Source organism: Ascaphus truei, chromosome 11, assembly GCF_040206685.1.
Source record: "Ascaphus truei isolate aAscTru1 chromosome 11, aAscTru1.hap1, whole genome shotgun sequence".
NCBI classification, from domain to species: Eukaryota; Metazoa; Chordata; class Amphibia; order Anura; family Ascaphidae; genus Ascaphus; species Ascaphus truei.
Genome location: NC_134493.1, coordinates 43,930,379 through 43,949,060, shown reverse-complemented (window position 1 = coordinate 43,949,060; position 18,682 = coordinate 43,930,379). Strand labels below are relative to the sequence as shown.

At 52.1% G+C, this 18,682-nt stretch overlaps 1 protein-coding gene across 2 annotated transcripts in view; it reads left to right on the top strand.

Moving 5' to 3' along the window:
- SDK1 (sidekick cell adhesion molecule 1) overlaps positions 1-18,682 on the top strand; it is a 489,999-nt gene that overhangs the window by 368,311 nt on the left and 103,006 nt on the right. For both annotated transcript variants that reach the window (XM_075565975.1, XM_075565976.1), the window contains exon 28: positions 14,010-14,108. In XM_075565975.1, coding sequence (XP_075422090.1) covers positions 14,010-14,108 — 99 coding nt within the window. The remainder of the gene's footprint in view (positions 1-14,009; positions 14,109-18,682) is intronic.

Here is an 18,682-nt window from a genome sequence, read left to right as displayed (position 1 = left end):
CATCCCAAACACAGAGAGCCTCTAACGCTGCGTGTGTGTGTGGGACATTGTGCTCTCGTCCCAAACACAGAGAGCCTCTAACGCTGTGTGTGTGCGGGACATTGTACTCTCATCCCAAACACCGAGAGCCTCTAACGCTGCGTGTGTGCGGGACATTGTACTCTCGTCTCAAACACAGAGAGCCTCTAACGCTGCGTGTGTGCGGGACAATGTACTCATCCCAAACACAGAGAGCCTCTAACGCTGCGTGTGTGCGGGACATTGTACTCTCGTCCCAAACACCGAGAGCCTCTAACGCTGCGTGTGTGCGGGACATTGTACTCTCGTCCCAAACACCGAGATCCTCTAACGCTGCATGTGTGCGGGACATTGTACTCTCGTCCCAAACACCGAGAGCCTCTAACGCTGCGTGTGTGCGGGACATTGTACTCGTCCCAAACACAGAGAGCCTCTAACGCTGCGTGTGTGCAGGACATTGTACTCTCGTCCCAAACACAGAGAGCCTCTAACGCTGCGTGTGTGCGGGACATTGTACTCGTCCCAAACACAGAGAGCCTCTAACGCTGCGTGTGTGCGGGACATTGTACTCTCGTCCCAAACACAGAGAGCCTCTAACGCTGCGTGTGTGCGGGACATTGTACTCTCATCCCAAACACCGAGAGCCTCTAACGCTGTGTGTGTGCGGGACATTGTACTCTCATCCCAAACACCGAGAGCCTCTAACGCTGTGTGTGTGCGGGACATTGTACTCTCGTCCCAAACACAGAGAGCCTCTAACGCTGCGTGTGTGCGGGACATTGTACTCTCGTCCCAAACACCGAGATCCTCTAACGCTGCGTGTGTGCGGGACATTGTACTCTCGTCCCAAACACCGAGAGCCTCTAACGCTGTGTGTGTGCGGGACATTGTACTCTCGTCCCAAACACCGAGATCCTCTAATGCTGCGTGTGTGCGGGACATTGTACTCTCGTCCCAAACACAGAGAGCCTCTAACTCTGTGTGTGTGCGGGACATTGTACTCATCCCAAACACTGAGAGCCTCTAACGCTGCGTGTGTGCGGGACATTGTACTCATCCCAAACACAGAGAGCCTCTAACGCTGCGTGTATGCGGGACATTGTACTCTCGTCCCAAACACAGAGAGCCTCTAACGCTGCGTGTGTGCGGGACATTGTACTCTCGTCCCAAACACAGAGAGCCTCTAACGCTGCGTGTGTGCGGGACATTGCACTCTCGTCCCAAACACCGAGAGCCTCTAACGCTGCGTGTGTGCGGGACATTGTACTCTCGTCCCAAACACAGAGAGCCTCTAACGCTGCGTGTGTGCGGGACATTGTACTCTCATCCCAAACACTGAGAGCCTCTAACGCTGTGTGTGTGCGGGACATTGTACTCTCGTCCCAAACATCGAGAGCCTCTAACGCTGCGTGTGTGCGGGACATTGTACTCTCGTCCCAAACACAGAGAGCCTCTAACGCTGCGTGTGTGCGGGACATTGTACTCTCGTCCCAAACACAGAGAGCCTCTAACGCTGCGTGTGTGCGGGACATTGTACTCTCGTCCCAAACACAGAGAGCCTCTAACGCTGCGTGTGTGCGGGACATTGTACTCTCGTCCCAAACACAGAGAGCCTCTAACGCTGTGTGTGTGCGGGACATTGTACTCTCGTCCCAAACACAGAGAGCCTCTAATGCTGCATGTGTGCGGGACATTGTACTCTCGTCCCAAACACAGAGAGCCTCTAACGCTGCGTGTGTGCGGGACATTGTACTCTCGTACCAAATACAGAGAGCCTCTAACGCTGTGTGTGTGTGGGACATTGTACTCTCATCCCAAACACTGAGAGCCTCTAACGCTGCGTGTGTGCGGGACATTGTACTCTCATCCCAAACACAGAGAGCCTCTAACGCAGCGTGTGTGCGGGACATTGTACTCTCGTCCCAAATACAGAGAGCCTCTAACGCTGCGTGTGTGCGGGACATTGTACTCTCATCCCAAACACAGAGAGCCTCTAACGCTGCGTGTGTGCGGGACATTGTACTCTCATCCCAAACACAGAGAGCCCCTAACGCTGCATGTGTGCGGGACATTGTACTCTCATCCCAAACACAGAGAGCCTCTAACGCTGCGTGTGTGTGTGGGACATTGTGCTCTCGTCCCAAACACAGAGAGCCTCTAACGCTGTGTGTGTGCGGGACATTGTACTCTCATCCCAAACACCGAGAGCCTCTAACGCTGCGTGTGTGCGGGACATTGTACTCTCGTCTCAAACACAGAGAGCCTCTAACGCTGCGTGTGTGCGGGACATAGTACTCTCGTCCCAAACTCCGAGAGCCTCTAACGCTGCGTGTGTGCGGGACATTGTACTCTCGTCCCAAACACCGAGATCCTCTAACGCTGCGTGTGTGCGGGACATTGTACTCTCGTCCCAAACACCGAGATCCTCTAACGCTGCATGTGTGCGGGACATTGTACTCTCGTCCCAAACACCGAGAGCCTCTAACGCTGCGTGTGTGCGGGACATTGTACTCGTCCCAAACACAGAGAGCCTCTAACGCTGCGTGTGTGCAGGACATTGTACTCTCGTCCCAAACACAGAGAGCCTCTAACGCTGCATGTGTGCGGGACATTGTACTCGTCCCAAACACAGAGAGCCTCTAACGCTGCGTGTGTGCGGGACATTGTACTCTCGTCCCAAACACAGAGAGCCTCTAACACTGCGTGTGTGCGGGACATTGTACTCTCGTCCCAAACACCGAGAGCCTCTAACGCTGCGTGTGTGCGGGACATTGTACTCTCGTCCCAAACAACGAGAGCCTCTAACGCTGTGTGTGTGCGGGACATTGTACTCTCATCCCAAACACCGAGAGCCTCTAACGCTGTGTGTGTGCGGGACATTGTACTCTCGTCCCAAACACAGAGAGCCTCTAACGCTGCGTGTGTGCGGGACATTGTACTCTCGTCCCAAACACCGAGATCCTCTAACGCTGCGTGTGTGCGGGACATTGTACTCTCGTCCCAAACACCGAGAGCCTCTAACGCTGTGTGTGTGCGGGACATTGTACTCTCGTCCCAAACACCGAGATCCTCTAATGCTGCGTGTGTGCAGGACATTGTACTCTCGTCCCAAACACAGAGAGCCTCTAACTCTGTGTGTGTGCGGGACATTGTACTCTCGTCCCAAACACCGAGATCCTCTAACGCTGCGTGTGTGCGGGACATTGTACTCTCGTCCCAAACACCGAGAGCCTCTAACGCTGTGTGTGTGCGGGACATTGTACTCTCGTCCCAAACACCGAGATCCTCTAATGCTGCGTGTGTGCGGGACATTGTACTCTCGTCCCAAACACAGAGAGCCTCTAACTCTGTGTGTGTGCGGGACATTGTACTCATCCCAAACACTGAGAGCCTCTAACGCTGCGTGTGTGCGGGACATTGTACTCATCCCAAACACAGAGAGCCTCTAACGCTGCGTGTATGCGGGACATTGTACTCTCGTCCCAAACACAGAGAGCCTCTAACGCTGCGTGTGTGCGGGACATTGTACTCTCGTCCCAAACACAGAGAGCCTCTAACGCTGCGTGTGTGCGGGACATTGCACTCTCGTCCCAAACACAGAGAGCCTCTAACTCTGTGTGTGTGCGGGACATTGTACTCTCGCCCCAAACACAGAGAACCTCTAACGCTGCGTGTGTGCGGGACATTGCACTCTCGTCCCAAACACAGAGAGCCTCTAACGCTGCGTGTGTGCGGGACATTGCACTCTCGTCCCAAACACAGAGAGCCTCTAACTCTGTGTGTGTGCGGGACATTGTACTCTCGCCCCAAACACAGAGAACCTCTAACGCTGCGTGTGTGCGGGACATTGTACTCTCGTCCCAAACACAGAGAGCCTCTAACGCTGCGTGTGTGCGGGACATTGTACTCTCGTCCCAAACACCGAGACCCTCTAACGCTGCGTGTGTGCGGGACATTGTACTCCCGCCCCAAACACAGAGACCCTCTAACGCTGCGTGTGTGCGGGACATTGTACTCTCGTCCCAAACACCGAGAGCCTCTAACGCTGCGTGTGTGCGGGACATTGTACTCTCGTCCCAAACACCGAGAGCCTCTAACGCTGTGTGTGTGCGGGACATTGTACTCTCATCCCAAACACCGAGAGCCTCTAACGCTGTGTGTGTGCGGGACATTGTACTCTCGTCCCAAACACAGAGAGCCTCTAACGCTGCGTGTGTGCGGGACATTGTACTCTCGTCCCAAACACCGAGAGCCTCTAACGCTGTGTGTGTGCGGGACATTGTACTCTCGTCCCAAACACCGAGATCCTCTAATGCTGCGTGTGTGCGGGACATTGTACTCTCGTCCCAAACACAGAGAGCCTCTAACTCTGTGTGTGTGCGGGACATTGTACTCATCCCAAACACTGAGAGCCTCTAACGCTGCGTGTGTGCGGGACATTGTACTCATCCCAAACACAGAGAGCCTCTAACGCTGCGTGTATGCGGGACATTGTACTCTCGTCCCAAACACCGAGAGCCTCTAACGCTGTGTGTGTGCGGGACATTGTACTCTCGTCCCAAACACCGAGATCCTCTAATGCTGCGTGTGTGCGGGACATTGTACTCTCGTCCCAAACACAGAGAGCCTCTAACTCTGTGTGTGTGCGGGACATTGTACTCATCCCAAACACTGAGAGCCTCTAACGCTGCGTGTGTGCGGGACATTGTACTCATCCCAAACACAGAGAGCCTCTAACGCTGCGTGTATGCGGGACATTGTACTCTCGTCCCAAACACAGAGAGCCTCTAACGCTGCGTGTGTGCGGGACATTGTACTCTCGTCCCAAACACAGAGAGCCTCTAACGCTGCGTGTGTGCGGGACATTGCACTCTCGTCCCAAACACAGAGAGCCTCTAACTCTGTGTGTGTGCGGGACATTGTACTCTCGCCCCAAACACAGAGAACCTCTAACGCTGCGTGTGTGCGGGACATTGCACTCTCGTCCCAAACACAGAGAGCCTCTAACGCTGCGTGTGTGCGGGACATTGCACTCTCGTCCCAAACACAGAGAGCCTCTAACTCTGTGTGTGTGCGGGACATTGTACTCTCGCCCCAAACACAGAGAACCTCTAACGCTGCGTGTGTGCGGGACATTGTACTCTCGTCCCAAACACAGAGAGCCTCTAACGCTGCGTGTGTGCGGGACATTGTACTCTCGTCCCAAACACCGAGACCCTCTAACGCTGCGTGTGTGCGGGACATTGTACTCCCGCCCCAAACACAGAGACCCTCTAACGCTGCGTGTGTGCGGGACATTGTACTCTCGTCCCAAACACCGAGAGCCTCTAACGCTGCGTGTGTGCGGGACATTGTACTCTCGTCCCAAACACCGAGAGCCTCTAACGCTGTGTGTGTGCGGGACATTGTACTCTCATCCCAAACACCGAGAGCCTCTAACGCTGTGTGTGTGCGGGACATTGTACTCTCGTCCCAAACACAGAGAGCCTCTAACGCTGCGTGTGTGCGGGACATTGTACTCTCGTCCCAAACACCGAGATCCTCTAACGCTGCGTGTGTGCGGGACATTGTACTCTCGTCCCAAACACCGAGAGCCTCTAACGCTGTGTGTGTGCGGGACATTGTACTCTCGTCCCAAACACCGAGATCCTCTAATGCTGCGTGTGTGCGGGACATTGTACTCTCGTCCCAAACACAGAGAGCCTCTAACTCTGTGTGTGTGCGGGACATTGTACTCATCCCAAACACTGAGAGCCTCTAACGCTGCGTGTGTGCGGGACATTGTACTCATCCCAAACACAGAGAGCCTCTAACGCTGCGTGTATGCGGGACATTGTACTCTCGTCCCAAACACAGAGAGCCTCTAACGCTGCGTGTGTGCGGGACATTGTACTCTCGTCCCAAACACAGAGAGCCTCTAACGCTGCGTGTGTGCGGGACATTGCACTCTCGTCCCAAACACAGAGAGCCTCTAACTCTGTGTGTGTGCGGGACATTGTACTCTCGCCCCAAACACAGAGAACCTCTAACGCTGCGTGTGTGCGGGACATTGCACTCTCGTCCCAAACACAGAGAGCCTCTAACGCTGCGTGTGTGCGGGACATTGCACTCTCGTCCCAAACACAGAGAGCCTCTAACTCTGTGTGTGTGCGGGACATTGTACTCTCGCCCCAAACACAGAGAACCTCTAACGCTGCGTGTGTGCGGGACATTGTACTCTCGTCCCAAACACAGAGAGCCTCTAACGCTGCGTGTGTGCGGGACATTGTACTCTCGTCCCAAACACCGAGACCCTCTAACGCTGCGTGTGTGCGGGACATTGTACTCCCGCCCCAAACACAGAGACCCTCTAACGCTGCGTGTGTGCGGGACATTGTACTCTCGTCCCAAACACAGAGAGCCTCTAACGCTGCGTGTGTGCGGGACATTGTACTCATCCCAAACACAGAGAGCCTCTAACGCTGCGTGTGTGCGGGACATTGTACTCTCGTCCCAAACACAGAGAGCCTCTAACGCTGCGTGTGTGCGGGACATTGTACTCTCGTCCCAAACACCGAGACCCTCTAACGCTGCGTGTGTGCGGGACATTGTACTCCCGCCCCAAACACAGAGACCCTCTAACGCTGCGTGTGTGCGGGACATTGTACTCTCGTCCCAAACACAGAGAGCCTCTAACGCTGTGTGTGTGCGGGACATTGTACTCTCGTCCCAAACACAGAGAGCCTCTAACGCTGCGTGTGTGCGGGACATTGTACTCTCGTCCCAAACACCGAGAGCCTCTAACGCTGTGTGTGTGCGGGACATTGTACTCTCGTCCCAAACACAGAGAGCCTCTAACTCTGTGTGTGTGCGGGACATTGTACTCTCGCCCCAAACACAGAGAACCTCTAACGCTGCGTGTGTGCGGGACATTGTACTCTCGTCCCAAACACCGAGAGCCTCTAACGCTGTGTGTGTGCGGGACATTGTACTCTCGTCCCAAACACCGAGATCCTCTAATGCTGCGTGTGTGCGGGACATTGTACTCTCGTCCCAAACACAGAGAGCCTCTAACTCTGTGTGTGTGCGGGACATTGTACTCATCCCAAACACTGAGAGCCTCTAACGCTGCGTGTGTGCGGGACATTGTACTCATCCCAAACACAGAGAGCCTCTAACGCTGCGTGTATGCGGGACATTGTACTCTCGTCCCAAACACAGAGAGCCTCTAACGCTGCGTGTGTGCGGGACATTGTACTCTCGTCCCAAACACAGAGAGCCTCTAACGCTGCGTGTGTGCGGGACATTGCACTCTCGTCCCAAACACAGAGAGCCTCTAACTCTGTGTGTGTGCGGGACATTGTACTCTCGCCCCAAACACAGAGAACCTCTAACGCTGCGTGTGTGCGGGACATTGCACTCTCGTCCCAAACACAGAGAGCCTCTAACGCTGCGTGTGTGCGGGACATTGCACTCTCGTCCCAAACACAGAGAGCCTCTAACTCTGTGTGTGTGCGGGACATTGTTCTCTCGCCCCAAACACAGAGAACCTCTAACGCTGCGTGTGTGCGGGACATTGTACTCTCGTCCCAAACACAGAGAGCCTCTAACGCTGCGTGTGTGCGGGACATTGTACTCTCGTCCCAAACACCGAGACCCTCTAACGCTGCGTGTGTGCGGGACATTGTACTCCCGCCCCAAACACAGAGACCCTCTAACGCTGCGTGTGTGCGGGACATTGTACTCTCGTCCCAAACACCGAGAGCCTCTAACGCTGCGTGTGTGCGGGACATTGTACTCTCGTCCCAAACACCGAGAGCCTCTAACGCTGCGTGTGTGCGGGACATTGTACTCTCATCCCAAACACCGAGAGCCTCTAACGCTGTGTGTGTGCGGGACATTGTACTCTCGTCCCAAACACAGAGAGCCTCTAACGCTGCGTGTGTGCGGGACATTGTACTCTCGTCCCAAACACCGAGATCCTCTAACGCTGCGTGTGTGCGGGACATTGTACTCTCGTCCCAAACACCGAGAGCCTCTAACGCTGCGTGTGTGCGGGACATTGTACTCTCGTCCCAAACACCGAGATCCTCTAATGCTGCGTGTGTGCGGGACATTGTACTCTCGTCCCAAACACAGAGAGCCTCTAACTCTGTGTGTGTGCGGGACATTGTACTCATCCCAAACACTGAGAGCCTCTAACGCTGCGTGTGTGCGGGACATTGTACTCATCCCAAACACAGAGAGCCTCTAACGCTGCGTGTATGCGGGACATTGTACTCTCGTCCCAAACACAGAGAGCCTCTAACGCTGCGTGTGTGCGGGACATTGTACTCTCGTCCCAAACACAGAGAGCCTCTAACGCTGCGTGTGTGCGGGACATTGCACTCTCGTCCCAAACACAGAGAGCCTCTAACTCTGTGTGTGTGCGGGACATTGTACTCTCGCCCCAAACACAGAGAACCTCTAACGCTGCGTGTGTGCGGGACATTGCACTCTCGTCCCAAACACAGAGAGCCTCTAACGCTGCGTGTGTGCGGGACATTGCACTCTCGTCCCAAACACAGAGAGCCTCTAACTCTGTGTGTGTGCGGGACATTGTACTCTCGCCCCAAACACAGAGAACCTCTAACGCTGCGTGTGTGCGGGACATTGTACTCTCGTCCCAAACACAGAGAGCCTCTAACGCTGCGTGTGTGCGGGACATTGTACTCTCGTCCCAAACACCGAGACCCTCTAACGCTGCGTGTGTGCGGGACATTGTACTCCCGCCCCAAACACAGAGACCCTCTAACGCTGCGTGTGTGCGGGACATTGTACTCTCGTCCCAAACACAGAGAGCCTCTAACGCTGCGTGTGTGCGGGACATTGTACTCATCCCAAACACAGAGAGCCTCTAACGCTGCGTGTGTGCGGGACATTGTACTCTCGTCCCAAACACAGAGAGCCTCTAACGCTGCGTGTGTGCGGGACATTGTACTCTCGTCCCAAACACCGAGACCCTCTAACGCTGCGTGTGTGCGGGACATTGTACTCCCGCCCCAAACACAGAGACCCTCTAACGCTGCGTGTGTGCGGGACATTGTACTCTCGTCCCAAACACAGAGAGCCTCTAACGCTGCGTGTGTGCGGGACATTGTACTCTCGTCCCAAACACAGAGAGCCTCTAACGCTGCGTGTGTGCGGGACATTGTACTCTCGTCCCAAACACCGAGAGCCTCTAACGCTGCGTGTGTGCGGGACATTGTACTCTCGTCCCAAACACAGAGAGCCTCTAACGCTGCGTGTGTGCGGGTCATTGTACTCTCGTCCCAAACACAGAGAGCCTCTAACGCTGCGTGTGTGCGGGACATTGTACTCTCGTCCCAAACACAGAGAGCCTCTAACGCTGCGTGTGTGCGGGACATTGTACTCTCGTCCCAAACACAGAGAGCCTCTAACGCTGCGTGTGTGTGCGGGACATTGTACTCTCGTCCCAAACACAGAGAGCCTCTAACGCTGCGTGTGTGCAGGTCATTGTACTCTCGTCCCAAACACAGAGAGCCTCTAACGCTGCGTGTGTGCGGGACATTGTACTCTCGTCCCAAACACAGAGAGCCTCTAACGCTGCGTGTGTGCGGGACATTGTACTCTCGTCCCAAACACAGAGAGCCTCTAACGCTGCGTGTGTGCGGGACATTGTACTCTCGTCCCAAACACTGAGAGCCTCTAACGCTGCGTGTGTGCGGGACATTGTACTCTCATCCCAAACACCGAGAGCCTCTAACGCTGCGTGTGTGCGGGACATTGTACTCTCGTCCCAAACACCGAGAGCCTCTAACGCTGCGTGTGTGCGGGACATTGTTTCTCGTCCCAAACACCGAGAGCCTCTAACGCTGCGTGTGTGCGGGACATTGTACTCTCATCCCAAACACAGAGACCCTCTAACGCTGCGTGTGTGCGGGACATTGTACTCGTCCCAAACACCGAGAGCCTCTAACGCTGTGTGTGTGCGGGACATTGCACTCTCGTCCCAAACACAGGAGAGCCTCTAACGCTGCGTGTGTGCGGGACATTGTACTCTCGTCCCAAACACTGAGAGCCTCTAACGCTGCGTGTGTGCGGGACATTGTACTCGTCCCAAACACCGAGAGCCTCTAATGCTGCATGTGTGCGGGACATTGCACTCTCGTCCCAAACACCGAGAGCCTCTAATGCTGCATGTGTGCGGGACATTGCACTCTCGTCCCAAACACCGAGAGCCTCTAACGCTGTGTGTGTGCGGGACATTGTACTCTCGTCCCAAACACAGAGAGCCTCTAACGCTGGGTGTGTGCGGGACATTGTACTCTCATCCCAAACACCGAGAGCCTCTAACGCTGCGTGTGTGCGGGACATTGTACTCTCGTCCCAAACACAGAGAGCCTCTAACGCTGCGTGTGTGCGGGACATTGCACTCTCGTCCCAAACACAGAGAGCCTCTAACGCTGTGTGCGCGCGGGACATTGTACTCTCGTCCCAAACAGTGACCTCGCTCTCTTGAAGAACTTTGACCGCTCCTGTTTTTTTTTAATGTTGCAAATTGCATTTTCAGTGTGGCCAAGATTAAGTGGTAGCGTGAGTGTTGTGTGATGGGATCATGTCATATGTGATGTCATCAATTATGTCATTGCTAATGTCATATGTGAGAGTTTCCCATGTGAGATACCAAGTTGTGAATTGTATCCAAACATAGACACAAACCCGCTCCTTGATCTCAGGAACCATCATGCAAAATGTGGTTACGATAAGAGATGTCCAAATGCATAGGGAACAGACAGACAGCTTTCTAATATATATAGGAGATGCATGAAAATCCCCTTGAATCTTGGTCCCCGCACACTAAAAAGTTTCACCCTCAAATGAAATTAACTTGAAAGTGGCTTGCAATGTTTTTGCCATATAAGAAGCTAAATGATTAACTGTTCTACATTTTTATTATTAAATGCCTTCTAACGAATTAGACCTTTCTTTGTTATTGATCACAAGAAAATCTGTTTGGGACCAAAAGCTGCTCACACAAATGAAATAACCGCAGATGTTCATAAAGTGATTAAACAAGGCTCAGTAGATAATATAATTACTGACTCCAAACAGTTTATTTTTTTCTGCCTCTGATTTCAAAGCCACAAGTCTGCTGCAATAATCTGGCGAAGAAGAGGAATGGATATTTGATTTCGTTTTGCTAGAGACAATAAACATTCTGTTCACAAAAAAAACTAAAGTGTTTCCAGGAGTTTTAATTCCAGTTGCAGGATTCACCCTGTATTGAACAGACCAAACAAATCAAACCAGCTTCATCTTTATTCCAATCTATTTACCCATCAGTGAGAAATCCTATGTTGCTAACACAGCACCCACTGTGTTTGTGTTTACAACATGGCAGGGAGTTGGGTGATTTTACCATGGAACCTTCTTAGAGCAGAAATAATTTATTTTTTTAAGAATGACTGATGTGGTTTTGAACAGTTTTCATGTAAAGTAAATTAAGCCTTAATAGCTTGTACGACTGAAATGATCACTCGATACACAGACTTTTTCATTTGCAAAACACTTCAATTCCCAACCTGCATTATAATATTATGTTGCTTTATAAATCAGATCATAGCCACTTGTTACTGCTTTGTAGGGCAGAAGGAGCGACTCAGTCAATGGCAGGAGCTTGGGCCTTTGGCGAGTAGCATGCAAAATAAAGAACAGAAAAAGGGTCAACATGAGTTCTGGTACCAGTGCTGGATGTGTCAGTGTATGATGGAGGCTTCCTGTTTGTCTGCAGTCAGTCTGATCTCTGGTACCAGTGCTGGGTGTGTCACCTTGTGATGGAGACCTCCTGTTTATCTGCAGTCAGTCTGATCTCTGGTACCAGTGCTGGGTGTGTCACCGTGTGATGGAGACTTCCTGTTTATCTTTAGTCCATCTGATCTCTGGTACCAGTGCTGGATGTGTCAGTGTATGATGGAGACTTCCTGTTTGTCTGCAGTCAGTCTGATCTCTGGTACCAGTGCTGGGTGTGTCACCTTGTGATGGACACTTCCTGTTTATCTTTAGTCCATCTGATCTCTGGTAGCAGTGCTGGGTGTGTCACCATGTGGTGGAGACCTCCTGTTTATCTTTAGTGTGTCTGATCTCTGGTACCAGTTCTGGGTGTGTCCGTGCATCAGTGTGTGATGGAGACTTCCTGTTTATCTGCAGTCAGTCTGATCTCTGGTACCAGTGCTGGGTGTGTCACCGTGTGATGGAGACCTCCTGTTTATCTGCAGTCAGTCTGATCTCTGGTACCAGTGCTGGGTGTGTCACCGTGTGATGGAGACTTCCTGTTTATCTGCAGTCAGTCTGATCTCTGGTACCAGTGCTGGGTGTGTCACTGTGTGATGGAGACCTCCTGTTTATCTGCAGTCAGTCTGATCTCTGGTACCAGTGCTGGGTGTGTCACCGTGTGATGGAGACCTCCTGTTTATCTGCAGTCAGTCTGATCTCTGGTACCAGTGCTGGGTGTGTCCGTGTGTGATGGAGACCTCCTGTTTATCTGCAGTCCGTCTGATCTCTGGTACCAGTGCTGGGTGTGTCACCTTGTGATGGAGACTTCCTGTTTATCTGCAGTCAGTCTGATCTCTGGTACCAGTGCTGGGTGTGTCACCTTGTGATGGAGACCTCCTGTTTATCTGCAGTCAGTCTGATCTCTGGTACCAGTGCTGGGTGTGTCACCTTGTGATGGAGACTTCCTGTTTATCTGCAGTCCGTCTGATCTCTGGTACCAGTGCTGAGTGTGTCACCTTGTGATGGAGATCTCCTGTTTATCTGCAGTCAGTCTGATCTCTGGTACCAGTGCTGGGTGTGTCACCGTGTGATGGAGACCTCCTGTTTATCTGCAGTCCGTCTGATCTCTGGTACCAGTGCTGGGTGTGTCACCGTGTGATGGAGACCTCCTGTTTATCTGCAGTCAGTCTGATCTCTGGTACCAGTGCTGGGTGTGTCCGTGTGTGATGGAGACCTCCTGTTTATCTGCAGTCAGTCTGATCTCTGGTACCAGTGCTGGGTGTGTCACCGTGTGATGGAGACTTCCTGTTTATCTGCAGTCAGTCTGATCTCTGGTACCAGTGCTGGGTGTGTCACCGTGTGATGGAGACCTCCTGTTTATCTGCAGTCAGTCTGATCTCTGGTACCAGTGCTGGGTGTGTCACCGTGTGATGGAGACTTCCTGTTTATCTGCAGTCAGTCTGATCTCTGGTACCAGTGCTGGGTGTGTCACCGTGTGATGGAGACCTCCTGTTTATCTGCAGTCCGTCTGATCTCTGGTACCAGTGCTGGGTGTGTCACCTTGTGATGGAGATCTCCTGTTTATCTGCAGTCAGTCTGATCTCTGGTACCAGTGCTTGGTGTGTCACCGTGTGATGGAGACTTCCTGTTTATCTGCAGTCAGTCTGATCTCTGGTACCAGTGCTGGGTGTGTCCGTGTGTGATGGAGACCTCCTGTTTATCTGCAGTCAGTCTGATCTCTGGTACCAGTGCTGGGTGTGTCACCGTGTGATGGAGACTTCCTGTTTATCTGCAGTCCGTCTGATCTCTGGTACCAGTGCTGGGTGTGTCACCTTGTGATGGAGATCTCCTGTTTATCTGCAGTCAGTCTGATCTCTGGTACCAGTGCTGGGTGTGTCCGTGTGTGATGGAGACCTCCTGTTTATCTGCAGTCCGTCTGATCTCTGGTACCAGTGCTGGGTGTGTCCGTGTGTGATGGAGACCTCCTGTTTATCTGCTGTCAGTCTGATCTCTGGTACCAGTGCTTGGTGTGTCACCGTGTGATGGAGACCTCCTGTTTATCTGCAGTCAGTCTGATCTCTGGTACCAGTGCTGGGTGTGTCCGTGTGTGATGGAGACCTCCTGTTTATCTGCAGTCCATCTGATCTCTGGTACCAGTGCTGGGTGTGTCACTGTGTGATGGAGACCTCCTGTTTATCTGCAGTCCGTCTGATCTCTGGCGTTGTGTTCTTTCTCAGTCCCAGGGCCTCCTGTCAGGATAGTGTTTCCTGAGGTGAAGCTGACGTCTGTGCGAATCGTGTGGCAGCCACCAGAAGAACCTAATGGGATCATCCAGGGTAAGAAACTTGCGTCTGTAAATGTTATTAGTTCGACTATGACTCAGGGAGCAGGTGATTGACGCAACTATAACGTTTACAGAGTTTTTTTTAAAGTTCCTGTGCTGTGTGCAGCCACTTACTGACTATAATGCATGTACAATGGATAGGTTAGTGTTTTAATACTGTGTGGAGAGGTTTGGTTTGTGACTTGTGGACAACGCTGTTTATTAACAAAGGTGGAATAGTGATCGGTAATATTCGTTCAATAAATGTCTGTTGCCGACCACTGCCAAATAAATAAAAGTGTAGAAGGGTTTGGTTTGCGATGCTATTTAATGAGGAATCAGAACAATATGTATAATATATATTATTTCTGTGCCAAGAAAATGTAAAAAATATGCACCATCACTAAAGAAAGGTGACTAATTCCTCTGCTCGGAAGTGGATTAATCACAAACAGTCTGCGAACAAATGTCAGGCAGGATGGATGATGCCAGTGGAGGGGTAACTATAATGTAGAAAAGCCATTGTAGAGTTAAAGCAGCCATTTTATTTATTTGTTTCCCTTTAATATGTGCGTCAATACAATCCACACACTGATAAGTAATTAGCCAAGTTGCCGACCGATGAAGATTCGGTTCAGTGGTTCACTAAATGGCTGTCAGTGCAGCAGAAGAGGACCAAATATGCAAAGTTCTGTGGGGAAGATCATGTGACCAGGCAGCCACTAGATATAATTGGTGCGCTGCTAGAGAGAGGGCAAGGCTCAAAAAGGGGTGTGCCAGAGCCTGTTTCAGAAGAGGACTGGGATGTGACTTTTGGTAAATGGTTTCTATAGAAACAAAAAAAGGATTGTTACATTATAATGCATTTAAGATGTCATTCAGAGTTGTTAAAAAAAAATGCTACATGTATTTTCTCATAGTACAGAACTGATTTATTTAAAAAAAAAACACACACATCTAGGATATTGCTTGGTCTGCAGCTTTAAAGGCAGATTCCAGAGAAGTACACACGACAAGACATCTACCTGCTCTCGGGCTACCATGCCACCAAGTGTGTCGCTTCAATATGATATATCCACATACATTTTAGATGAGATCTCTGAATACTGGACGTGATACTGTACCACCCTGGAATTCTGTGGGGGCTCGGAAATTGAAGCTTTTGAATGAGAGAATCCGTGCTGAGTCCCCAGGGAGATGTTCATATCTACCACTTTGCAGTCGTCATTCATAATATAAAATAAATATGTGCGTTGGAAATTCTTTACACTTTTTTGGATTGGAACTGGATCTAGTAGTGAAAGGTGTTTTTTTTTTTTAGTCCGGGTTTTGTCTATTTATCTTTATAATGCTTTTAAGGCTGCACAATCTTGTGTCTACCTCAGGGGGCTCAACTCCAGTCCTCAAGCCACCCCTCCCCCCCCCCCCCCCCCCACCAACAGGTCAGGTTTTTACAATTTCCCAGCTTCAGCACAGGTGGTTCAATCAGCCCCTGCTTCAGCACATGTGGCTCAATCAGTTCCAGCTTCAGCCCAAGTGGCTCAATCAGGTTGAGCCACCTGGGCTGAAGCTTGAATATCCTAAAAATCTGACCTGGTGGAGGTGTGGGGGGCGGGGGGGCTTGAGGACTGAGGTTGAGCACCCCTGGGCTAAATCAATTTAAACCTAGACTGGCAATGATGATGAAACCGCCGGGATTACTGTTCACCACAAACCTACAGCATATGTAGAGGAATTAGACTTCACATTGTAATCCATGTCACTTTGCAATCTGATCCCTGAACACACAAGCTGCAAAATCAACAGAGACCAGAGGAGACTGTTTACAGGAGCAGCCTGGTGAGATTGCTTGAACATATTCCAAGTTAAGAAAGCTACGTAACCCTCCCGCGCTCGGTGCATGGGTAGAGACGGGGCTGCTGCTCGGAAATACTTTGGTTCAGACAGAGGCGGGCTGCTTGTCTGCTTTTGTATTCATAAGACTCCGCTGGTCTCCTTCCACTTTCCCTGAGGGAATCAAGAGGGTAGTTTAAAAATGACCTAATGTTTAACTGGCAGCTTTAGCTGCTGAGTTTTGTTTGATTCAGAAGACTCGGTTAATAACCTTTTTACACTCGGGAAAAAAAAAACGAGATTTGGTATGAGGCCAGTGTCAGTGGAGTGAATGTAGGAGACACAGCCATTGTGCCAACGCGCTCTGCATCCATCACTAAATGTTCTGCCAATGCAGCAAATACCCAGGAGAATTTAAATCACTCATTATGCTGTTTACAAGTAATAATAACCATGTGCCTGTGCAGAGCTGTCGTAAGTCAGATTTGTTAAAGTAATGTTATTGCATTAAGTGACGTGTGGAAGCTCGCAAGCGCTTTTTAGTTGGGTTATTTTGCCTAAGGCCGCGTCCACACTCCCCGTGACCCGCGCGCTGCATGAACAACAGGCCGTACCTCTGTGAAGCAGGCCATAGAGCGCGCGATGACGCGCGACCGCGATTCCCGGGCAGACAAAATAATTTGATTTTGGCACGCGGGACGGCTGGGTCACGTGAGTGGCTTAGCCAGTGAGGGCGAAACCGCTCACGTTACGGGCACGCCTCCGACACACCTCCCCATCGCGTCTACCCCTCCCACAGGCCGCAGATTGTCTCCGTCGCGCGCGCCTGCACTATGGCCTTGGCCTAATGCTTCTAGCCTTAAATACTCACCACATTTCATGTACATTTTGCTTCGGTAATTTCATTGAGTGGGTTGTACTAGTTTGGTTGTTTTTTCCGTTCTAGAGGTTAATCCATTTCGTTTGTCGATTTCTGGTCGTAAGGTGTCTTTTAGTGCTGAAATGCGTCTTATGGCATAGCACTACTTAGTAAATAAGGCCCATAATATATATCTCTATTCACGTTTGCTGCTGGGGCAGGAAGCCCTGATAATGCCCCTCACACGTTTGCTGCTGGGGCAGGAAGCCCTGATAATGCCCCTCACACGATTACTGCTGGGGCAGGAAGCCCTGATAATGCCCCTCACACGTTTGCTGCTGGGGCAGGAAGCCCTGATAATGCCCCTCACACGTTTGCTGCTGGGGCAGGAAGCCCTGATAATGCCCCTCACACGTTTGCTGCTGGGGCAGGAAGCCCTGATAATGCCCCTCACACGTTTGCTGCTGGGGGAGGATGCCCTGATAATGCCCCTCACACGTTTGCTGCGGGGGCAGGAAGCCCTGATAATGCCCCTCACACGAATACTGCTGGGGCAGGAAGCCCTGATAATGCCCCTCACACGAATACTGCTGGGGCAGGAAGCCCTGATAATGCCCCTCACACGTTTGCTGCTGGGGCAGGAAGCCCTGATAATGCCCCTCACACGTTTGCTGCTGGGGGAGTTTGCCCTGATAATGCCCCTCCCACGTTTGCTGCTGGGGGAGTTTGCCCTGATAATGCCCCTCCCACGTTTGCTGCTGGGGGAGGAAGCCCTGATAATGCCCCTCACACGTTTGCTGCTGGGGCAGGAAGCCCTGATAATGCCCCTCACACGTTTGCTGCTGGGGCAGGAAGCCCTGATAATGCCCCTCACACGTTTGCTGCTGGGGCAGGAAGCCCTGATAATGCCCCTCCCACGTTTGCTGCTGGGGCAGGAAGCCCTGATAATGCCCCTCACACGTTTGCTGCTGGGGCAGGAAGCCCTGATAATGCCCCTCACACGTTTGCTGCTGGGGCAGGAAGCCCTGATAATGCCCCTCCCACGTTTGCTGCTGGGGCAGGAAGCCCTGATAATGCTCCTCACATGTTTGCTGCTGGGGCAGGAAGCCCTGATAATGCCCCTCACACGTTTGCTGCTGGGGGAGGAAGCCCTGATAATGCCCCTCACACGATTACTGCTGGGGCAGGAAGCCCTGATAATGCTCCTCCCACGTTTGCTGCTGGGGGAGGATGCCCTGATAATGCGCCTCACATGTTTGCTGCTGGGGCAGGAAGCCCTGATAATGCCCCTCACACGTTTGCTGCTGGGGGAGTTTGCCCTGATAATGCCCCTCACACGTTTGCTGCTGGGGTAGGAAGCCCTGATAATGCTCCTCCCACGTTTGCTGCTGGGGGAGGAAGCCCTGATAATGCCCCTCACACGTTTGCTGCTGGGGCAGGAAGCCCTGATAATGCCCCTCACACGTTTGCTGCTGGGGCAGGAAGCCCTGATAATGCCCCTCACACGTTTGCTGCTGGGGCAGGAAGCCCTGATAATGCCCCTCCCACGTTTGCTGCTGGGGCAGGAAGCCCTGATAATGCCCCTCACACGTTTGCTGCTGGGGGAGGAAGCCCTGATAATGCCCCTCACATGTTTGCTGCTGGGGCAAGAAGCCCTGATAATGCCCCTCACACGTTTGCTGCTGGGGCAGGAAGCCCTGATAATGCCCCTCACACGTTTGCTGCTGGGGCAGAAAGCCCTGATAATGCCCCTCACACGTTTGCTGCTGGGGGAGTTTGCCCTGATAATGCCCCTCACACGATTACTGCTGGGGCAGGAAGCCCTGATAATGCCCCTCACACGTTTGCTGCTGGGGGAGGATGCCCTGATAATGCCCCTCACACGTTTGCTACTG